Genomic DNA, 25214 nt, shown 5'->3' with positions numbered 1-25214 from the left:
TACACCAGTCACTGAAGGTAAGCATGCAGGTGCAGCAGGCAGTAAAGAAGACAATTGGTATGTTGGCCTTCATAGCGAGAGGATTCGAGTACAGAAACAGGGATGTCTTGCTGCAATTATACAGGGCCTTGAGGATGTAACTAGTAGAGTTGGTGATAGATTGGAGGGTAGCTAATGTAACCCCACTATTTAAAAAGGGAGGTAGAGTGAAAACAGGGATTATAGACCAGTTAACCTGATGTCGGTAGTGGGGAAAATTCTAGAGTCCATTATAAAAGATTTAATAGCTGAGCACTTGCAAAGCAGTGGCAGAGTCGGACAGAGTTAACATGGAGTTATGAAAGGGAAATCATGCTTGACAAATCTACTGGAATAGATCACACCTGGAATATTGTGTGCAGTTCTGGTCTCCTTATCTGAGGAAGAATGTTCTTGCTGTAGAAGGAGTGCAGCGAAGATTTACCACAGTGATTCCTGGGATGGCAGGACTGACATACTAGGAGAGATTGAGTCGATTAGGATTATATTCGCTGGAGTTCAGAAGAATGAGGGGGGATCTCATAGAAACCTATAAAATTCTAACAGGACTAGACAGGGTAGATGCAGGAAGGATGTTCCCGATGGTGGGGGAATCCAGAACCAGAGGCCACAGTCTCGGGATAAACGGTGGACCATATAGGACTGAGATGAGGAGAAATTTCTTCACCCAGAAAGTGGTGAGCCTGTGGAATTCGCTTCCACAGAAAGTAGTAGAGGCCAAAACATTGTAAGTCTTCAAGAAGGAATTAGATATAGCTCTTGGGACAAAAGGGATCAAAGGATATGGAGAAAGCAGGAGCAGGCTATTGAGTTGGATCATCAGCCATAATCATAATGAATGGCAGAACAGGCTCGAAGGGCCGAATGGCCTACACTCCTGCTCCTATTTTCTATGTTTCTAAATATTTGCCACTGTTTCTCTATTGATCTATCCTCTAGCCTCATTTCCCAGTTCACTTCAGCTAGCTCTGCTTTCATCCCCACATAGTTGCTCTTATTTAAGTTTAAGATACAAGTCTTTTGACCCATTCTTCTCCCTTTCAAACTGGGTGCAAAATTCAATCATATTGTGGTTGCTGCAATCTAGGGGTGCCTTTACTCGGAGGTCGTTAATTCATCCTGTCATACTATACAATACCAAGTCTAATATAACCTGCTCTCTGGTTGGATCCAGAACATGCTGCTCTAAGAAACTATCTATCTATCTAGAAAGCGTTCTAAGAACTCCTCATCCAGGCTATTACTGCCAATCTGATTTTTCCAGTTTGTGTGTAGATTAAAATCATCCACGACTATTGCCATCCCTTTATCACAAGCACACAATATTTTCTCTTGAATACTTTGTCCTACACTGTGGTTACTTTTAGGGAGCCTGTAGACCACTCCCACTAATTACTTTTTTCCCCTACTTTTCCTCATCTCGACCCAAACCAATTCTAAATCCTGATCTCCTGAACCAAGGTCATCTCTAACTATTGCACCAATGCCCCTCTAAATCATAATGCTACCCAGCCACCTTTACTTAGCTTCCTGTTCTTCTTGAATGTCACGTACCCCTCAATAATAAGGACTAATCTTTGTTGTCTTGCAGCCACTTCTCCGTAATTGCTAAGAGAGTACGTCAATTTAGGCAACTTGGTTTGAAGATTCTGAAGCATGGTGGAAAGAAATGAAAAGAATTCAAAAATTAAGTTAAGTGTAGTTGCTGTAGTAGATCACAAAACAGTATACGCAGTGGGCTGAAAGCACCAAGTGACCCCTCATGGAATGCTCGGTGGCAGAGTAAATAGTCTAGAAATAGGAAAGAAGGAACTATGAGAAGGGAAGCTAGCTTTTTAAATAAAAGCTGAAAACATGAACAACAGGGAGAGAAAGTAGTAGAAAAAGCTGGTCCTTTTGCTCTTGCATTTGTTCTGCATACACTCCCAGTCAAGAGTCTCATTGCTGTAGTTCAGTAAGGCAGTCAGACTATAGATTGGCCACTCCCCAGTACTTTGCCTGCTTATATGAAAAATCATGAAATCAATATCAATTGGAAGAAGAAAACAGTGCTTAAGTGCCAAAAAATGTAGCCAACAAAATGCTTCCACTGCTCATCCAGAACCCACACACCCTGTCTTCCGATAAGAATCTTTTGGCCCATCAACATAGAGCAGATTTACTGCAAAAAGAAATGAAATGAAAATGTCTCGAGTGTGAAGACGCACTTTTATCTGATAAGCTGCATCCTGCGCTGGCTTGATCATCTTTTGTTCAGTATCAGCTCACCACCTGTCCCTGATATATCAAGAACGCTATAAACAAGGAAAAGTACACTTGTAGCTCTTTTCAGACTGGAATGTAAAATTGTAAAGGAAGTGCAGAACATTGAATAATCAGTCATAAATGTTGTGATACAAAAATGTTTTTCTGAAAATGATAAATATTTAATTTTACATTATATTTTCTTGCTGCAGGGACCTGCATAAGGCGGACCTTATTAGATCAATGATAGTGTTAATTCTGCAAACTACCTGCCATGATAAAAACAACAATTTTATCTTCCATCTTCCCTTGCCCCAGGCAATTTTCTCCTGTCCTTTCAAGATTAGCTTCTTGCTGGGGTACAGCTCCAGTTTAAGGCTCCCTGCTTGATCTCATCCAAAAATTTCCAATCTTAATTGCTTTGCTGTGAAAAGCACAAAGTTACTTAAAGACAATTTCAACAGATAGTAAACAAACAGTACAACTGTATTTATTGTACTTACTTCTCCAAATCCATTTTTAGGATTTGGAATTTGGTACAATTTTGGGCATTCTGCCTTTGAAGAGGAATTCATCAATGTGGAAAGAGTGGAGAGAACATCAAGCATGAATCGTGACTTTGGGATACATGAGCACTGAACTTGGTTTCAATGGGAGAAACATGAAAGATTTAGATCAGTTTTTTTTTAAAATGAGGTGCACGACTGTTTAATTGAACTAGAAGACAAGCACACAAAATTAACTAGCCTTGGGTAAAACATGTGTCATGCAAAAACCTTTTCCTCTGTCAACCTAGTTTAAAACAAACAATCTGTCATTATGATTTCAGGAAGGTGGTGCTGAAACAATCTCTCAGGATCACTCCTCCATCCTCCCAACTTGCATTTCTATCCAGAAGGAGAAAACGTTCCGGAAACACCATTTAACAAGAAAAGTCCTGTTGTCTAGATGGGAAAGCTGACCTAATTTTTTTTTTTTTTAAATTTCAAAGTCAACTCAAGTCATCTTAAAAACAGTATTTTTTTAACAAAAGTTAAGTCTATCCTATAAACCACCTGTGCACCTTATGCAGCACTTAACCTCTTCCTTACATGGGCACCATTCCTCCAAGTATCTTTTGCTTCCTAGCTTTATGACAATTTTTTTTAAACTGTTCCCAATTTTTAACCTCAATATGCCACTTCAGAGTATCCAGCTGTATATAAAACTTTGCATCAAACGCTGGTCAAATTTCAAGAGATGACAACTGGGCTTTAAATGTTGCCTGTTTTTTAAAAAAAGGGTGCCAAACCATCCAAGGGAGCAGGACAGAAAAAATAGTGAAAAGCTGTCTGTGGAGGGAGGCAGGTCAGAGATAAATAATGGAAATCTGAGAATGAGTAGATATACTCTCTCAGGAACAGGTCTTCTCTGTTCTTCAGGAAACGATGGGGGAGCAGTCTTGCTGGAGCCAACTACTAGGCCGATTCAGAAATCGCTGGAATTCTGGATTGTAAGGACTGCTGTGACCCGAGGGCGAGGAACATCTGTCGATGCGTGCCTCGCTAGTGATAAGTATATCTCAGAAAACACAGGCAGAGTGGAACAATTGTCGAAGAATACTGGAAGTTTCAACCTGCCATACTGGGGTGTGGTGGAGTACTCTGCTGGAGCACTAGGAATGACGTTGCGTCTATTCCCTTGAAAGCTACATATCTGTCAGAAACATGGCATAAAGTGAAATAAATTTACCTTTTTCTTTTTAAATTGATGGACCATTCACCCAGTGGTTAAAATTTGATTTAGGTTGATTTCAGTTTGTATTATAGTGAAAGCCCTAAAATGTGCAATATTGTGTTTTGGTTATTTCCGTTGGGTCATTTGGGAAATTTGTCTTCTGTTGTGAATATCTAGTTCATATTTCATGTCAATATTTTAGAAGAAATTTTTAGTTTTTGGAAGGCTAAATTTGTAAAGGTAAGGTAACTCAAATGTTAGGTTTTAGAGATTGCCAGAATAGCTAAAGAAATGGCAGTTCAAAAGGTGGCCTGTGTTTGTTGAATAAAGTCAAAATAGAAGAGGTAGACCTACAAAACAGCAAATGGGCTTACTTAGCTAAAGAACTGGAGATGTGATGTCTACAATCCTTGAAAGAACTGGAATTGAGGAGAATTAAAAAGAGTTTCCAGATGACTGTGACATACTGATGGGGTGGTCCCCACAGAAGTAAATAACTTTTAAGATTGGTGTGCCTCAAGAGAATAGGGGAAAGAGTGAACCTGAGTATAAAATAAGTATGTTAACTAATAGTGCTCGGTTTATTTATTTTATATACAATTAAGATAAAGTTTGTCTTGTTAAAAAAAGTGAAATCTTGTGGTGTCGTCTTGATGGTTAAAATGAGGTTTGAATTTTTCTTTAAATGTTGGCTATCCCTAACTGGGTCTTTACACTTTTTAAAAGTTATTGGTCTCTACAGGGATCATAACACACCTTCAAATATTGTGAATATTTACCCAGGTTCCTTTGCTATCGCACTCCCTAAAAATACTATTTAGATTATGCAGCCTCTCCATGTTGTTTCCCCCAAGGTGCATCTCAAGACACTGAGGAGGAAATGGAAGAGAAATCAGGGGAGGAGTCAAAAATATGGTGGAAGATGGAGGTTTGGATTAAGTTTTTGAATTCCAAGGTGCAGGGGGAATGGTGGCTGATGTCTGTCGTTCATGAATTAACAAGGGTGGTGGGAAATTGATACAACTGATATAGTTGGAAGAATTGAAAGGCCATACAAGAGTGGAGAGTTCAAGATGATTGTCTAGCAAAGGAAAAAAACTCAATTTCAAGAAAAGAGGATTTTGAAGTCATTGTGCAAGAATACCATTTCATGAAATGTTATAAGCTTGCAATTCTATTTTTAAAAAGAAAAATTGAATAATCAGTTGCATGCTGTACACAAATATACAGCAAGGTGGTTTAACTTACATGATTTGCAACAGCAGAATCAGCAAAATGAGGAAAACTCACAGTCAAAAGATGTCTTGAGTCAAATGTATAAGATCATGGTCAGCCTTGCAATTTATGAACTGATTTGCTGGAATTCTATTAAATCTCAGTTCCTAACCCAGTTGGTTCTGCCTCAGTCCTGATCAACTGTGGCAAAATCAACTTAATGCATTGGTTAACAGTCTCTAACTAGATATGGTGGAACTTGTAATCACTTCATATTCAAAATACTAGTTGATAATTTTTAATATTGACAATTACAACATTAATATGAATAGCTGTTTGGTAGTACAGAGCTCGAGTATTGCTGGGAAAAAAAGACATGCTAAAAAGCTTTTCATCTTGTTGTGACATTACCTCCTGTAGAAAGATTTAGGGGGAATGTACTGGCAAATACTACTGCCCACATTCTGTCAGTGGAAATAAATCAATATTGTGGCACACCTGCAAGGTTTGAAGCATATACCCACAAAGACTCCAGTGGCTCTCAGAACGGTGCTGTATTTTATGCAATTTTTTTTTATTATTAGTTCACGGGATGTGGCTAGAAAGGTAATGTAAGCGGATTCAGTAGTACTTTCATAAGGGGACTTGGACAAATACTTGAATAGTAAAAAAATTTGCATCATTGGCTAGGCCAGCATTTATTGCCCATCCCTAATTGCCCTTGTTCAGGGGACATTTAAGAGTCAACCACATTTTCCATTTAAGAGTTTAGTTAGAATTGGAAGGTTCTTGAACTTAAAAACGTTGAGGTAATGTGATTTTTGGTTCCAACTATTACATTACTTTCAGGTTTTTATTACCTCCTATATAACCTTTTCTAAATTCTCAAAAGGTTATATTGTTTGAATCAGGACAAAATTACATTTTTCTTCAAGGAGGTCCTGGCTTTGTATACAATTTATAAAACTAAAGTTGAGTCTGCATTAGATTAAATCTACTCAAAGGGAAAGGAAAGTCTAGAGCAGGCTCAGTGACAACTTTTCTTCATGCAACAGGGGCCCAATATCTTATTACAAAAAGTTGAGCTTTTAAAAAGAATTCTTATGTGGTTAATTCTTTGCAAAGTACAAGATTTTAAAATTATTCCAAATAATTTGAGAAGCTGGTTAATCATAAAACACAATGATTCACATGCCTAAAAGATGTCCAAGGAACTATTATGTGAAATACTTTGAGCAACATTTCTCTTCTCTTTTCCTTCTAATCAACTTCTTTCTCCATCCTTTCAAAGCGGCAAACATATTGATCCACAGGAGCTAACCATGACCCAGCACTTTAGTACCCTTTATGAATAAGCCCAGACAGAATTATAATAGAATCAAACAGCACAGGTGGTCATTTGGCCCATCATGCCTGTGCCGGCTCTGAGGGCTTTCCAATTAGTCCCACTTCCCTGTTCCTTCTTGATAGCTCTGAATTTTTTTGCTTTTCAAGTATTTATCCAAGTCTCCTTTTGAAAGTACTACTGAATCCATTTATACTGCCTTTTTAGCCAGTGCATTCCAGATCACATTCTGCTGCATGTCAACATCCTTTTCACCCATTTTGTTGTTGGAAATGGCCAGTATTTTTAAAATGCATTGTACCGCCATGCATGCCCATTGCTTAGAGGGATTATCATCGTATACCAAATCCTCCTTCACCCAACATCCATCAATATGCACTTTGCAGATTGTCCATCATAAACAGGAACCCAAGTTATGTTCCCTAAATGCAAAAATGCAAAATTATTTATTGCTCTTAATGAAGGAACTCTAGAAGCTAATTACTTTTGCAGACAAATATTGAAGAAAACACACATAGCAGAAGACTTAAATCCTTTGAGGTTGATGAAAGAAATGCAATGACTGACATCACTTGCAAGATCATCCTATATGTATTCAAATAGATCAAAAACAATAAATCCTATTTCACAAGACATTGTAAATTGAAGGATGAATCGACTGTCAATGGGAATTAATTATTTTCTCAACAATAAGTCCATTGTCTGCTATCATTCGCAGGTCTCTCAACCTCTTTCCTAGCTTGTTCGATGACATTCATCGTAACAGGGCTAAGATCCCACTTTATATACACGACAGCTATCAAGGCAGTGTCGCAAAGACTGGCATCTCATTATCTCTGAAGAGGCAATAATGACCCCTGAGGACTGCTGAGACCAAATTCAAAGACAATTATACAAAGGAGATCTTTCATTACCAAAGCCTGGCCAACGAGGGCCAAGTCATCTGCTAGGACAAAGAGCCCTGCAACCTTCCTTTCAAATTCTTAATGGTTAGTACACAAACAATCTCAGGAACCGAGACAAAGGAATCTACAACATTTGTCGAAGCCAAAGAGGTGGGAGTGACATCACATGGCTCCCCACTAGCTGGGAGAACCAGTTATATTGCCTTGCTCTGAAGAAACAGAAACTAGCAGTAGGCCATTCGGCCCTTCGAGTCTTCTCTGCCGTTCATTATGATCATGGCTGATCATCCAACTCAATAGCCTGCTCCCGCTTTCTCCCCATACCCTTTGATCCCTTTCACTCTAAGAGCTATATCTAAATCCTTCTTCAAAACATACAATGTTTTGGCCTCAATTACTTTCTGTGGTAACGAATTCCACAGGCTCACCACTCTCTGGGTGAAGAAATTTCTCCTCATCTCAGTCCTAAATGGTCTACCCAGTATCCTCAGACTGTGACCCCTGGTTCTGGACTCCCCACCATCAGGAACATCCTTCCTGCATCTACCCTGTCGAGTCCCGTTAGAATTTTATTGGCTTCTATGAGATCCCGCCTCATTCTTCTGAACTCCAGCAAATATAATCCTAATCGACTCAATCTCTCCTGATATGTCAGTTCCGCCATCCCAGGAATCAGTCTGGTAAATCTTCGCTGCACTCCCTCTATAGCAAGTACATTCTTCCTCAGATAAGGAGACCAAAACTGCACACAATATTCCAGGTGTGGTCTCACCAAGGCCCTGTACAATTGCAGCAAGACATTCCCTGTTCCTGTACTCGAATCCTCTGGCTATGAAGGCCAACATACCATTTGCTTTCTTTACCACCTGCTGCACCTGCATGCTTACCTTCAGCGACTGGTGTACAAGGACGCCCCAGTCTCCTTGCAAATTCCCCTCTCTCAATTTATAGCCATTCAGATCATAATCTGCCTTCCTGTTTTTGCTACCAAAAAGGATAACTTCACATTTATCTACATTATACTGCAACTGCCATGCACTTGCCCACTCACTCAGCTTGTCCAAATCACAATGAAAGAAGAGTCATACTGACTGAACGTTAACTGTTCCTCTCTCCACAGATGCTGTCAGACCTGCTGAGTTTTCCCAGCATTTTGCTTTTATACTGCCTTGCTGTACTGCAAAGCAGTCTGCCATCTTTCATCTAACAAGCAGCTCTGAAAAGGGGCTCTGTCCAAGATTGAATGCCTGCCCCTATCTACACTGTTTCTACTGGAACTTCTATACTATTACCTACAAGACTAATTCATCTCTGCATGCCTCTCTCATTGTGGAAGTCAAGTCTACTTGAAGTGAATTATCCAGCATTAGTTCAGTTTGATGACTTCTGTGAAGAAAATCGCCCTTGGACTTTTGATTCTGGACTCATGTGAAGCAATAATTCTTTGCTCTGTAGTCTTTGCCCTGTAAATCTTTCTTTCTCTATCCCTCTTTTATTGTACGAATGCACAGGGGCCTATATGGCAACCCCCCCACCATGCATTGAGTGTGTGCGAATAAACTAATCCTCCTGAGTTCACTCTCTCTCAAGTTTGCTGTGGAGCTATTAATAGAAATTGGATCACACCAAAACTGAGGGGTTGGGAAATATGTCACCACTTAAAAAGGGAAAAATCAAAATCAAAACCTTGTTGTTTATGGATGGCTGGAGAGAAGAAGAAATCAAGGCTATTTAAATTAAATCCCTCCTCCTGTCCGTAACATTAAGTAAGCACCGCCCCCCCATTATTCATTTTAATGTATAGTAAGCACCCGCTGTTCACGGCTTCTTTCACAAATTCGTTCACCCGCGCGAATGCATTCATAAACTCGACCCCGCATCGTGGTCCAAATCGGTATTGGTCCAGAAATGCCTCCAGAAATTGGAAAGATTTCTATTAAGGTTGTCAGGAAGATATAATAATGTTATTGGAATTTATTGTAAAATAGTGGTATCTGAGTCTGAGAGAGAGACTTATATGGATTAAAGGCAGCTGGTCTGAAGGCCTTGATGTAACAAAAGATAAATCTAGGTTTGAAATGTTAAGTAGGTAAACATGGGGGAAGTTTAGAATCTAAGGTGTAAAAAGATATTTACATTTTTAAATAAACCAGACTAGATTGTTTTCAGAGGGGTGAAACGTGTCACCTAGCCAGGTGAAGTTCAGAAAGGTATGTTTTATTTTTCCCAAAAGTTACTAGTAAAATTAGTGCTATGATAAATTTTTTATGATCAGGGAGGTAAATTCCAAAGACATAGTGAAACAATGGGGATTTGCATTCAAAGGGGAAAATATGTATAAAGGAGTGAAAGCTGTGTGTAAAGGTAGGCATTTTAAGATCTAACAAGTGTGAAATGCCTTATGCATTTAAGCCTCAAGCTGCTGTCTATAAATAACTTAAGTTAAGGAAACTCACTTTGAATTGGATTGTTCAGGGTATCATGTTTCTTTGCCTGGGTTTTTCAAAATCTGTGTGTCTTACTGTTGCCTTAACGTAAGTGTAACAGAGTTAGATTAAGTAGGGGACTTAGGAGTTATCACAGTTGTAAGTTGTAGGTTTGTGCATGTATTTAAAATAATTTATTCTATTAATAAAGGTTTAATTTACTTTGGTAAGAAACCAATAAGACTTGGTGGTCTTATTACCACTGGGTTCAAGGCATGCATCTCGAAATTTATACAAATTGCAAATCAGTGGTGGCAGTTGTTTCAATTGCCCTCTGGGGTTTGAGCAGCTCAGCATTTACCATCAGCTGTGCCGTAACAAGGTTCATTTTAACTTAGCTGTTTATCATTTCAAGGGATTACAAATGAGGGAAAGAGCCTAAAACATAAGAAATAGGAGTAGGCCATTCAGCCCCTCAAGCCTGCCCTGCCATTCAATAAGATTGTAGCTGATCTGCCCCAGTTTCTTGAAGACTGCTACAACTAATATTAAGCATTTGTCACTCCATTTGTGGCATTAATATGGTTTGGCAAAAAATGGAGTGCAACTTCAGAATGATAAAGCATCTTAGGGTGCAGGAATGAAAATGACCAGTTTAGATTGTTCCCTTTCTGGGCCAGAGAGATTAAATGGCATTGCATTAACGATTTTTTAAATTCAACAATAACAAGTTCAGGATTACTGCCCATTACTAATTGCCCTTGAGGTGGTGTATGTGATCCCCTTCTTGAACTACTGTGGTCCATCTCGACTAGGTATACCCGCAGTGCTGTAAGAGCTCCAGGATTTTGACCCAATTACTGTGACCCAATTACAGTGAAGGAACGGGAATATATTTCCAAGTCAGGATGGTGTGTAACTTGTAGGGGAACTTAAAAGGTGTTGTTGTTCCCAGGTGCCTGCTGCTCTTGTTCTTCTAGGTGGATTATCGCGTCATTAAAACGGTCATTAAGTTCCAACCTTAACTTTGTGCTCGGTTTGACAGGAAATTCATATATTAATCCAGAAAGGTCTTAAAAATAACAAAGGCCAAGGGAGAGATGCATCAATGGTGGAGCAGTGTTACTCAACCAACATGTGCAACTTATGTCTTAAATACCCTGAATTTACTGACTCATTTTCTCATTAATGATATAAAAACAGAAAAATGCTGGAAAAACTCAGTAGAGTCTGGCTGCACCTGTGGAGAGAGAAACAGAGTTAATGTTTCAAGTGCATCTGCCAGATGCTGCCAAACCTGCTGAATTTTTCCAGCATTTTCTGTTTTGTTTCAGATTTCCAGCAACTGCAGAATTTTGCTTTTATTATGCGCGTTAATGATGTTGTGAATCGTTAACACGCCATTATTTTTTCCCAGCAAGGTCCTGCCAAATGAGTAAACCCACAGTTTTTGAGTTATAACAAGTCTTCATTGCAGTTTACACTCAGTCTAACTTATCATCACTTGTCAGTAAGAACTGCATTCAGACTGCATTATTAAGTCATCAGCCTTTTTGAGGCACTTGGTCAGCTCTTGCTAGTTTGCTAGGTTGGGATATGTGGAACACTTGTTATTCACCCCCCACCCACCTCCCCAATCACCCACATGATAAGTATGCAACTGAGATGGGGAACTACTTTCAAATTGATCATATCAAAGTCTCATCATACCAAGGGTTAAAGTAAAAGCAAATCATCACTAAGACTGCAAGTCTTGCAACAGAATTCTATAAGCTTGGCTGATAACTGTAGGACACAGCAGTGTCAGCCATAGCTGCACTCACACCTCAAGTTCAAGGTTTGTGGGTACAAGATCTACATCACAGCCTTGAGCACAAGACCTAGGCTAACACTCCCATGCAACCGTGAAGAAGTGCTGAATGGTGGGAGGTGCTCTCTTTCAAGATTGGATTTTAATTCGCATGAGCCTACATCCACTGATGAGGACAGATAAAGATTCCACAGCACTATTTCAAAGAGCAGGCAAGTTCTCCCCAGTGCCCTTCCTAATATTTATCCCTCAGTCAACATCAAACAGATTACCCAGTCATTATCACATTGCTATTTGTGGAATCTTGCTGTGTGCAATCCGCTGCCATATTTCCTCTTACAATAGTGACTACACTTCAAAAATACTTCAGTAGTTATAAAGCATTTTGGAATAATCTGAGGTGCCTATAGAAAGGGAAGCCTTTTTCTCGTCTAAGGAAATGCTGCTAAACAAAGAAAACTAAAGACAAGCACCTTAGACATGAATGGGGTTTAGGTCTGTCTAAGATGAAAAGGGTAAGAACAAAAAAAACATTTTGTCAAACATTCCTATTTATAGGCTTTCTCTGAAGAGTTCATCTGTTGTAGCTTTTAAATAGCAGGCCACCAGCACTTAGGTGCCACAAGCTAGATGAGGGGCTTGTAAAGAGAGGCAAGGGGGGAGGGGGGAGTAAATAACCCCATTGGTCATACGCACGTATACTGACCTTTTCCAAACAGTTACTAGACTGCATTTCAGTGGGATGTTAAAAATCAAAACCATACTGTCTGATTACATATCTTGCCATTTGCCTCCGTTGTTTCAAAATCCCCTGAACACCCCATTGTCTGATTACTCCTTTATTCAACAGCTGAAACAGACAATTCAAAGGGAATGAGTTCAGCATTTACATTCTAAATTTATCTTCCTTAATTAAATGCTTCACTGATGAATATACTAACCGTTTGTTAATTATGTAGGTTACTTTAGCAACACTTGCAGAATTAGTAATATGCTTTCACACTCTTCCTTGGTAATTGCAGTTTCTCTACTATTCCATTATGAAGCATAACATTCGGTCACGAGTGAGTTACGGGTGTGCACAACAGTGAGACATTGGATTCAAACCAACTATAGTAATCCTATCTAATTCACCCCCTCCCTAAGTCATTCATTATCCTGCTGTACACTGACAATACCAATTTCCTGGTGTCCTCAGGGCACTTTTATCATACTGTTGACAATGGAAGAACTGACATTGGAAAGAAAAAATTGATGAGAGCTGCATGTCTATATGGATGTCCTTTGTGTCTGAATAAAGAATGAAGTTCTTCAAGGAGCCAAAGTGATGAGGGATTATATACAGTTGTTGCTCTTCATTCTGTTGAAATCAATAACACCCAACACATTCATGTCAAGGCCTCAAAACTCCTTCAACACACATTCCTCATTAAAGCCAAAGCTTTTGGGGTCACAAAATCACTAACTCTATTTAACTTACTTTCTCTCCTACACGTTTGGTGGCCCTCAGTTAAAAAAATTCTTCTGAATGCAAGCTGCAGACTTATCACAGGTTGTTTAAAACCAACAAACACCAACAGCCTATATATCCTGGCGGGTATCGCTCCCCCTGATATAAGAAGAATGGTAGCCAGCAAGAAAGAGCGACTCCATCAAACATCAGAGAGGCACCCTCTACATGATCATACACCTACACCCAGCCGCCTAAAGTCAAGGAAGAGCTTCATGAACAGTGTTGTTCCATTACAATCAACCCCATCTGAAGCCCGCATCGCCTTGTGGAAAGACCGGCTTGCCAGTCTCGAACAACCCCAGTGATGGAAATTCTACCAGATGAAAGCCTTGCCCTAGGAGCTAATTGCACCTGGGCAATCTCGAAGTGCCTTAACAGATTTAGGACTGGTATAGGTCGTTCAAAGGTGTCATTAAGCAAATGGGGATATACAACCAGCCCGACAGCTTGTGAATGTGGAACTGAGCCACAGACTATGCAACATCTCCTGCAATGCCTATCGCTAGAGGAACCCTGCACTGTTGCAGATCTTGCCAAATTCAACAACAAAGTGCAAAAATGTGTCTAGTTCTGGCTGGGCCATGTATAGACTGTCCGTGGACACGATAAGAAGAAGAGTTAAAAAAATAAAACTTCTAAATGCAGTGGAAATATTTGCAAAGCCAACTAAGTATTAAGAATAAAAACAAAAAAACTGCGGATGCTGGAAATCCAAAACAAAAACAGAATTACCTGGAAAAACTCAGCAGGTCTGGCAGCATCGGCGGAGAAGAAAAGAGTTGACGTTTCGAGTCTCTAAGCATTAATGGCTGCTACGAATAAGCATTTATGTTGACTAACACATTTGATTGTTTTTGGAGAACTGATGGGTTCAATTACATTAAGACAACTTGATATAGTCAGCTTCACTGTGTTGAGCTTCACACATTTTCACTAAATATATCCTGTTATTTTTAATACCTAAACTAATAGCAATGAGTCACATGTCAAGGGACTAGACTGTTAACCATTATGAGAAAAGGTGGAATTTCAACAATTATCTTCTCCAAATTGCTAATTTCTTGTGAAAATTGCTGTACATCAACTAGCTGTTGACAGGCTCTCTTGACATACCTGCCCATTTCAACTAAAATTAGTTAATACATCCTTTGGCATGTAGTTAAGAATGAGCAAAAGCACAGCAGCAAAAGGAAAAGATCTGAAAATGTGGGGCATTTCTCCTATGTATGCACATGTCTCTACACTGAGTTTCCCCAGAGGCTATAGAAGAATGAATTAACTTCAGATTAAACCCATCAAGAAATCAAAGCTCGAGGGGAAGCATCAGTAGCCAAACCAGTTCTGCAAAAGTTACAGTTTGTGTTGAAGCCTGAGTGGGAGAAAGAACTGAACAGCAAGTACATTATACTTGGTTAACAGAGATCTATCCCGAATATACGTTACATGAAAATGAATCTACCGATTTTCAAGTAAATACTGCTGCACCAACGCCCCTAGATTATTTAAAAAACAAAACCAGATCAAGGCTAAATGTTATCTCTGCTGCATGACACTATTACTTCTTGATATTCAACTTAACTCATAAAAGTGGGTTGTTCTTGTAACTTTACTACATACTCAGTCCAAGTTATTGCCTTTTTTTTTTTTAAAAACATCCAAATATCCAAAACAAATGTATGATGTATAAATTATGTGTGTGAAAACGCTATATAAATATTATTTCTGCCATTATGTACACTAAAAACAAACAATCTGCATAAAAACATCTCAAAGACATCCTTTGCCTTCACCCCTACCTCATAGCAGAACAACCAGAATTTTGATTATATTTTTAAAAAGGCACTGGTACTTCAGCAGAACATATTCTCACCTTTGTGCTGGAATGCAATCCGCTCCTTCTGCAACACCTCCAATTCTCGCCCAAGTGCCTTCTCCTGTCTCTCTAGTTCATTCCGAAGCACTAAGATCTTCAGCTGCAAACGTTCCCGTTCCTTTTTCTAAAAAAATAAAGAACAATGAAACAGTTTTAACTCCATAAGTTGCCGACTTCATTCAACAGCCTCCCCCACCCATTAAATTACAACACAGCTAACTGGTGAAGTTACATTTGGAGATCATTGTTCTTTGGCTGCACAACTAATGGTGTCATTGGGTGCTCCAGCATGCCAATGCTACTACCAGCTGTACCAGTTTCCAAGCATGATTTCATGCCTAGAGGCATCTCAGTTTTAAAAGTTTTCTGTTGCAGATTGGTGCAATGTAGAGGTGAGGTTTTAAAAGAAGTTATCCTCAGACACTTGGTTACCTTCGAGTGAATGGTTCACAAGTGGAATTGACAAAGATTTGTGACCAGATTTGCATCATCCACTTAGAAAGAATGTGACCCAATTTGCCCAAGCAGGCCAAATTTCAGCAAAGACCTTCTTGGCAATTAGTTGTTTGACACCAGAAAAACTAATTGTGTTTTAAAAAAAAGCAAATAATTTGTTCAAATTTGAAACCTGGTTTCAGTGGTGTATAGAAGACATCCTGCTAGAATTTTCACAGGACTTTTCCTGATCTCTCACCCCAGCTTCATCAGAAGGCTGACAGGTTCGCTGGTGAAGTGGTTAAAAACTTTGTTTCTCTGAGGGATGGAGTGGGGGCAACAGTGTGAATTCTCTTATATGACAGGAGTTTGGCAGAGCCCCACGAGTATTCTCCCCCATTTTGTATACAACTACCTATATACCAAACCATAAAACCAATTTTCTCTTCAATTCATTCTTGGGATTGCTGTGTCGATGACAAAGCCAGAATTCAAACACACTGTCCTACAGGCTGTTCTTCCTTCCCACATCCACTCTAATTAAAATCAATATTTAGCATCAAATGCACTTCTACATCTGAAATGTACTTTATAACATTACATCTATCTGGGGGCAATCAGATGGAATATCTGAAGGTGAAGTCAGATTACACCGAACATTACTAGCTTCTGGTGAAAATCCAAATCTGTTGTGGTAGATGACAGCACCGAAAAACAGACTTGTTTGCACTGTTCACTGAACTGTGTGGCAAGTTAAACAAAGACAGCAAGATGCCTCAAAGCACTCACATTGGGAAGAAAATGGCAGAGGTGAAGAGTGAAAAAAGATAAAAAGTGGACAGAGTTTGGGAGTGGAGGAAGAAACCAAAAGGCACAGAGGAACGCAGCAGTTACTGTGAAGATTTTTAAAAGCAGAAAAGGAGATAAGAACAACAGACCAGAGACTTCTAAAGGATTGATATGCAGTGGCTCAATGGGTGGTCGCCAACAGTAGAGAAGAGGTGGTGGTGAAGGTCGGTTTTAGAGTGCAAGCAGTTTGTGCAATTACATTAAGCAAATTGGTTGAAATCAGAGATTGGACAAAGCTTTAATTCAATAGGGAAAGAAGTTCTTGGAGAGAATTGGGCTCACTACTAACAACATTCCCTGGCAACAAGTGCAGAACCCTGAATAGTACTGTAGTTATGAATAAAATGCAAGGCAAATCAGTACAGTCACTGTCATATTATTTAGGGAATGTTTAAAGTTTCACAAAACAGCGTAAGAAACTGAGGCACCAAAATAAAACCCCTTCTAAAACTAGCTATGTAATTAACCAAAACAAAAACAGAATTACCTGGAAAAACTCAGCAGGTCTGGCAGCATCGGCGGAGATGAAAAGAGTTGACGTTTCGAGTCCTCATGACCCTTCGACAGAACTTGAGTTCGAGTCCAAGAAAGAGTCTTTCTTGGACTCGAACCTGCTGAGTTTTTCCAGGTAATTCTGTTTTTGTTTTGGATTTCCAGCATCCGCAGTTTTTTTGTTTTTATCTATGTAATTAACCATATGGTTAACTATTTTAAACACCGTGAAAACTGTAAAACAAAGGAAGAGAGAAGTTTTCCCTTCCTCAGAAAACATTCCATCTGCACAGTGTACCTCAGTGGATAATGCTTTGAAATAAATGCTAAATGGAAATTCAGATGAATGAGAACATGTCGCTCATTACTGCAAGGCATCTCCATTCTAGATCACATGTTTCTGTAGCTTAAGTTAACCAGCACTGTCCATCACAATTTAACACCGAGGTGCTACAAAACTGTCTGCAGCAGTTTACTTTTTAAAAAAGGGATCTCCGAATTAGACAGCAGTTATGTTTTCACAGATGTCTACATTTAACCAAAAATAGAAAATGGTCATGAAAACGGAATGAGGGGATGAAAATTGCTGCAGTTCTGAACAACTACAGCTGTAACCTCAGCTGGAAAGGATGCCATAGGTTTATACATTTGGACAGAATGCTGTGAGATAAATGGCTATAACATAATCAACAACATGACATTTCTGGGCAATGAGTCTTTTAAACTACTGCTTTCAGACAGAATCTAGCACAGACTAAAAGCTCTCCAGATTAAGTTGGGTGTTACTACACTAGAAAGCTGCAAAATGCAAAATGATGGATATATTCCAGCACAGATGTGACGTCTACAAAGAAAGCACCAAGAAATAACATGGGCACCGGAAACAATTACAAAATGGTCAGGTTAATTAGTTCACTGAAAAAACACAAGACTATTTTTTAGGATTGAGTTTCCAGAAAGTGTACATTCTATACAGCAAGATAGCTACTCAAGGCTGAGTGTAATTTTATCTCTTCATGAATTTTGCCATCAAAGTGGTGGCAGGAATTGAACCATTGGCACTAAATCACCGAAGCCAATGTCAAACAATCCCAGGTTTTCTATAGTAGAGGTTAGATAGAGAGTAAAGTTCCCTCTGCTTTTCCCAAAAAATACTTATCCCAAACTGCAAAACAGCAAGTCTATCACACCAGTGCGTCACTTAGCATTTCCCAAACCAGCCACTTAGCAACCAGAGTAATAATGCCAGGCTCGATTAGTGCCAAATGAAGGAAACTGAATTGAGCACCCTCAAACTCTTGCCCAGTATCTCCTCAACCAGCTTTCTCAATATCTCAATACTATTCACTGTTTGTCTGGTTGAATTCAAAAAACGTTAACCAAAGGGACAACTTAGAAACCATAGAACCATAGAAAAGTTACAGCACAGAAGGAGGCCACTCTGCCCACCTTGTCCATGCCAGCCCAAGGACACCCAGGTGTCCTTTCTAATCCCACCTTCCTGCACCCGGCCCATAGCCCTGCAGCTTACAGCACTTTAGGTGCAGACCCAGGCATTTTTCAAAAGAGTTTGAAGTTTCTGCCTCTACCACCAATTTGGGCAGCAAATTCCAGACACCCACTGCCCTCTGCGTAAAAAAGTTCTTCCTTATGTCCCCACCCTACACCTTCTGCCACTTACCTTGAATCTATGTCCCCTGGTTCTAGAATTCTCCATCAAGGGAAACAATTTTATCCTGTCCACTTTATCTATTCCCCTCATAATTTTGTACATCTCAATCAAGTCACCTCTCAGCCTTCTTTGTTCTAAGGAAAATAACCCCAACCTATCCAATCTCTCCTCGTAGCTACACTTTTCTAAACCTAGCAACATTCTTGTAAACCTCCTCTGCACTCCCTCCAGAGCTATTACGTCCTTCCTGTGATGTGGTGACCAGAACTGCACACAATACTCCAGTTGTGGCCTCACCAGTGTTTTATACAATTCCAACATTATATCCTTACTTTTATATTCTATACCACTGCCAATGAAGGAGAGCATTCCACATGCCTTCTTTACAACCTTGTCTACTTGAACTGCTGCCTTCAGGGACCTGTGTACTTGTACGCCAAGATCTCTCACTTCATTTACCCCTCTTAGTATATTCCCATTTATTTTGTAATCCCTGTAACTGTTTGACCTCCCTAAATGTATGATCTCACACTTCTCTATGTTAAAATCCATCTGCCACTTTAATGCCCACTCCATCTATATCGTTTTGGAGATTATGGCTATCCTCTACACTATCCACTACTCAGCCAATCTTTGTGTCATCTGCAAATTTCCCAATCGTGCCCCTCACGTTCACATCCAAATCATTAATATATAACACAAACAGCAAGGGTCCCAATACCAAGCTCTGTGGAACACCATTTGAGACAACTTTCCATTCGCAAGGGCATCCATCGACCATTTCCTGTTACAAAGCCAACCTTTTATCCAGTTTGCCACATTACCCTGAATACCATGGGCTTTTACTTTCCTGACCAATCTGCCATGTGGGACCTTGTCAAATGCCTTGCTAAAATCCATGTACACAACATCCACTGCACTACCTTCATCAACCCTTCTTGTCACTTCCTCAAAGAATTCAATCAAATTTGTGAGGTAAGACCTTCCTTTGATAAATCCATGCTGACCATCCCTGACTAGTCCATAAAAACAAAAAAACTGCGGATGCTGGAAATCCAAAACAAAAACAGAATTACCTGGAAAAACTCAGCAGGTCTGGCAGCATCGGCGGAGAAGAAAAGAGTTGACGTTTCGAGTCCTCATGACCCTTCGACAGTTCGACAGTTCTGTCGAAGGGTCACGAGGACTCGAAACGTCAACTCTTTTCTTCTCCGCCGATGCTGCCAGACCTGCTGAGTTTTTCCTGACTAGTCCATGCCTTTCCACATGACAGTTAATCCGATCTCTCAGGATTGATTTTACTAATTTGCTCACCACCGATGTAAGACTAACTGGCCTATAATTGTTTGGCATTTCCTTTGATCCCTTTTTAAATAATGCAACTATGTTTGCATTTCTCCAGTCCTCCGGTACCTCCTCTGTATCTAGTGAAGATTGGAAAATCATCCTCAGAGCATCTGCTATCTCATCCCTGACATCCTTCAGCAGTCTTGGAAACAATCCATCTGGTCCTAGTGACTTATCAATTTTCAAGGATTTCAACCCTTCGAGTACTTCCTCTCTCTTTATGACTATCCCATCCAATATCTCGCAGTCTTCCTCCTGGACTACTATATCTACATCCTCCCTTTCCTTTCATTCAAAACCCTTCCCACAGCCTCTGCATCTACACACAAGTTTCCATCTTCATCTCTGTTGGTCCCACCTTTTCCTTAACTAACCTTTTAGCATTAATGTATTGGTAAAACATCTTTGGGTTATCTTTAACTTTACTTGTTAATTTTTTTTCATGCCCTCTCTTTGATTTCCTTTTTCACTTCTTCCCTGCACTTCCTATATTCGTCTAGGCTTTCTGCAGTGCTTAGTTCTTTGTGCCTATCGTACGCTTTCTGTTTGATCTCCCCCTATATTCCTCTAGACAACCGGGGGGTCTAGATTTGGCAGTACCACTCTTATTTTTGTAGGGGACATGTCTACTTTGTACAATTAGGATCTAGCTTTTTGGTGCTTCCCACTGGTTTTCCACTGTTTTATCCTCCAGCAGTGCTGTCCAGTCCACCTCAGCCAAGTCCCTTCTCATTTCTGCAAAATTTGCCTTCCCCCAGTTTAAGACTTTTACTCCTGCCTTATCTCTGTCTTTTTCCATGGTAATGCTAAATCTAACGGAATTGTGATCACTGTTCCTAATATGGTCACCAACTGTCACTTCACCCACTTGCCCTTCTTCGTTCCCCAAGACTAGGTCTAGAATTGCATCTCCTCTCGTTGGATTTGTCACTAATTGGTTGAAAAAAATTTGCCTGGACACACTGCATGAATTTTTCTCCTTCAGTGCCCCTTATATTGTTTGAATCCCAGATGATATTAGGATAGTTGAAGTCTCCCACTATTATTGCTCTCTTGTTCTTACAAGCAGAAATGTGTCTACATATTTGTCCTTCTATCTCCCTTTCACTATTTGGGGGTCTGTAGTATATTGCCAGTAGTGTGACTGCTCCTTTTTTATTTCTAAGCTCAATCCATCTTCTTTTAAAAATCTGCTTTGTAGCCTTTGGCCATCTCCCCAGACTTCTCTCCGAGACCATAGACTGTTTGCAGAGAGGAAAAAGCAAGTGAAATCCATTTAAGTTGCTCCGCAACACAAGGCATCATTGGGATAGTAGTTCACCATATGTAGAACTACAAGCATGTATCCATATACTGTTACTTGGTGGCATGCCTTAGTGCTCCACTATTTCTGAAGTAAATTGTAGTTTGATAGAATGGCATGATTTCTCTTTAAAGAAAAGCGCTAATGCTGTTAGTAAATTATTGCACGAAGAATATGCCCAGATTTATTTTTACTCTTTCAAGTGATGTGAGCATCGCTGGCAAGGCCAGCATGTGTTGCCCAACACTAATTACCCTTGGACCTTCTTGAACCTCTGCAATCCATGTGGTTTAGGCCCTCCATGATCCCCCTGCCAACCGACCACTCCCCCAACCGCACCCCCCACACTGAGCACCTGGCCCAAAGCACTCTCTGACCCTACCCCAACCGTCTGACCCACTACTTCCTCCCACCCTCCCACAACCGACTACTTGACCCGACACCCCTGTCCCCCTGACCAACCACCCGGCCCTACACCCCACCGCAACATCTACCCACTTACCTTACAAACCCACCTTAGCCCTGGCTTGAAGTGGCTGGAACTTTAAACGGAGCTGCTTTAAAGCAGCTTGTGCCATAAAAAGGGGGTGTTGCTCTATGTCCAACTGTGGAGCCATCAACTGAAGGCCTCAGGAACGCCATGCCCTGAGTCAAAAGTTAAGCCGAGAAAGGATCACCTGGATTTCAAGGTAGGAAACTAGGAGCGGAGTGGCAATTCAACTGATTGGCACTCCGCCGAAGTTCAGACCCAATACTGCAGAGTTTTTTGCTTATACACTGCTGTTAAAAGTGCTCACAGTTCTTCAAGTTCAAAAATGGGTATTTAAGACATACAAATGATACTTGTCTTACCATTTTTGTAGTAGATGCAGTTAGTCTCAATTTCTCCTCGATTTCCTTGCCTACTTTCTGAACAGTTACCTGAGTCTGTTTTATTGCACGTTGAGCAGTATGAAGTCTGTAACATGAGAATGAAAAACAAAACCAGAAATTGAATTCATCCATTTACAATACCCATTCATCAGAATAATGGGAAATCCTTCCCTCTGGGCAGCCATCCCCTTTAGTAATAGCGTGAAGCAGCATGAATTCACTTTCATCAGTGAACCCTGCTGGTATTTTCAGGATAGTTTGGAGACTGCTCAACTAACTCACGTTGCAACTGAAAAGGAAGAAACATGACTGGTCTCCTATTGAAGAAAGGGGGAAATTGAGGAAGGAACAAAAAGGACAACCATAAGTACTATCCACTTTGAGAAAGCCGACTCATTACGACAGCAACAAACTTGAAATAGGATAATGGAAACGCCATTTAATAAGGAATTTATTCCTTGATTGATATGGATTAAAATGTTGTTAGCATCAATGGCATGAGCCATTGGGTAGCTCCATCTCCTAAGTCACATCAACTGGCTCTCACCATCTGATGCACATATGCACAAAAATTCATTTTAAAAGTTAGAAGGGAGAACTTAATTTCAGTTTGGAACATACCACATATGTTACATTGGCACACAAGTTGCTTTCTTACATTCCACCAATTAAAAAGGATATAACTAGCATACAAGATTTCACAGCACCAACAATTCATACAAACAGTATATATTTTGGAACATCTGCCAAACTTGCCACAATATATGATTTTCAAATGATCAGAAAGAATGATTATCACCAATCTTACGCATTGCAAAGCTCCATTTCAATTTAATATAAAAGCAAAATACTGTGGATGCTGGAAATCTGAAACAAAAATAAAAATAGCTGGAAAAGCTCAGCAGGTCTGACAACATTTGTGGAGAGGAAGACAGTTAATGTTTTGAGTCCATATGATTCTTCATCAGAACCTGTATTCCTCCCCACAGATGCTGTCAGATCTGCTGAGCTTTTACAGCTATTTTTGTTTTTGTTCCATTTCAATTTAATTTAGCTGCAACATCAGCAGTAGATTTAACCAGAGTAGATTTGGGATAAAGCTGGTTACACATGGAAATCTTCATTTCTGCTGCAAAAATAGTCAAATCCGTTTAGCTGTTAAATAAAATTCTTACTTAGAATGGTCGGGGATGGTGGGGGAACTTGGTGGGGAGGTGAAGTGAGGGAGAGGGATTCCTACACATCACACTGAAAAGCCAGTATTGTGCTCAGAGAATCATAGTATGATACAGCACAGGAGGTTGTTATTCAGCCCAACGTGATGCACCAGGTCCGTTGATAGAGTTATCAAAATGGCAATGGATGAGGCCTGATTGCGTTGTGGGTACGTGACACACCCCAGCCCACAGTAGAGCAGCCGGCCTAGATAATACCTGTAGATCTGCATTCAACATGCAATAATGGGCTGAAACAAAAAAAAGTTTCAAAAAAGTGTAAAATGGCAGGAACATTTTCACACACTGCCACAAAAGGCACTGCTCATCGAATGGACTGAGTGGTAATTCTGAACAAAAACACAAGCCTCAAATCGCAGTAAATGTATGGCACATTTCAACTCTCAGTAATCTTTGGACGCATTAAAGTGAAAACCTGACTATTTATTTTGGTTCAGAAAAGCCATTCCAGTACCCCACAGATTAATCTTTCAAAGCTCCATTACAGTATGAGCAATTTATAGCTTGATTCTATTTGCTTAGTGCAAGCCTGTCAGAGCACAGCCCCCACCCAAGCCACATTTTATTACTTCTGGAGACGGGTACAGATATACACATACAGACATGGGTGAATGCACCAGATATTATGGTCTTTGGCCATACAGTTCAGGAGGTCCCAGGTTTGATTCCTGATCTGTGCTGAATTAGCTGATCTCAGTCAGGGCTTGAGTAAGGGCAAGTAAGGGTGCTAAAATTGGTGACAGTGGCCCAGAGAAGAAATTGATCACTCAGGGGCTGATCTGCTTATCATGCTTATTTGGGGAGAGAGAGGAGAGTTTAGTTGCGTAACGGAACATTGTCCATTTCCTTTCTGGTGGTACAAAAATCTATTGTGTTATGGGGTGTCTGCTTTTGCAAATCACTGTCTAGCATGTAGACTCAGTTAATTGAAAACTGCATGTAAAAATCAAGTGTCTATTGCATGGGCAGAATGCCATTTCGGTTCAAGTGAAAAGATGAGAGTTTTGTTTTAAAAAAAAATAGGTGAAAGATGAGTTACAATCTTAAATATACTATTATAAAAGGCAGTGGAAGCAGTTTCAATATCAGCCATCAGGTTTTGGATATTTTTCTTTTTAGATATAAATTGCTATTCTATGGGCAAAGAACAGGGGAGTGGGGCTAATTAATAAGCATTTTCAAAGTACTGCCACAGGCATGACGGACCAAATGGCTTCTTTCTGTGCTGTATAATTCTAGGTCTTTCTGTACAATGGCAGAAAGCCAAGCTTTAGGAACCAGCCAACATCCACTGACAACCCGTATAAAACTGTTATTGAAAAACTGTTATCTCTAACATCTAATGGCTAGAGGTTTAGAAGCTTGGATAAAGTCTGGCAAATTTGGTAATATCTTGGATCTATTTAAGTATTACACCTGATTCAGTTGTTCCAGTTCTAACTGAATAGTGAGTCTCGACATAAACTCACTTGTTTTCTCTCAAATCCTCACCCAGCATTGTGACTCTTCCAACAGAATTGTGCACACACAATCAGGACCAAAACCCTAGTAGATATTCCAAATCACTCACGTCCCCTTCATCCACAAACCCCCGATTCCCATGGCCACAGACCACCTCGCTGACTGGTTGAGTAAAGCCAATTCTGTACAAACCAGGAATCAAGCTGGGCAATATTTACATAGTAAACCATTTAGAATGTCTAGTACAACATCTCAATTAAACAGCTGAATGAAACTAAATGTCTGAGTGGCTGCCTTTGTCATCAAACCAGAATACAATTCAAAAGGTGTTCTATAAAATGGTGGAAACGTTGCGCTCTACTCTCCTATTTTTGCATTTGAAACCTGTCAACCAGTCTCCTACAGACTGATTGGATCCAAAAGAATGGCAAAACATTCAACTTGCACCCAGGAATTGGAGA

At 40.0% G+C, this 25214-nt stretch overlaps 1 protein-coding gene across 3 annotated transcripts in view; it reads right to left on the bottom strand.

The window, feature by feature from the left end:
* uvrag (UV radiation resistance associated gene) overlaps window positions 1-25214 on the bottom strand; it is a 334856-nt gene that overhangs the window by 181925 nt on the left and 127717 nt on the right. For all 3 annotated transcript variants that reach the window (XM_041198896.1, XM_041198894.1, XM_041198893.1), the window contains 2 exons: window positions 22037-22142; window positions 15084-15210 (listed from right to left, as the gene is read on the bottom strand). In XM_041198896.1, coding sequence (XP_041054830.1) covers window positions 15084-15210; window positions 22037-22142 — 233 coding nt within the window. The remainder of the gene's footprint in view (window positions 1-15083; window positions 15211-22036; window positions 22143-25214) is intronic.

Source organism: Carcharodon carcharias, chromosome 11 (genome assembly GCF_017639515.1).
Source record: "Carcharodon carcharias isolate sCarCar2 chromosome 11, sCarCar2.pri, whole genome shotgun sequence".
Taxonomy (NCBI): domain Eukaryota; kingdom Metazoa; phylum Chordata; class Chondrichthyes; order Lamniformes; family Lamnidae; genus Carcharodon; species Carcharodon carcharias.
The sequence above is the reverse complement of the archived record's forward strand: the minus strand, read 5'-3'. Positions and strand labels throughout refer to the sequence as shown.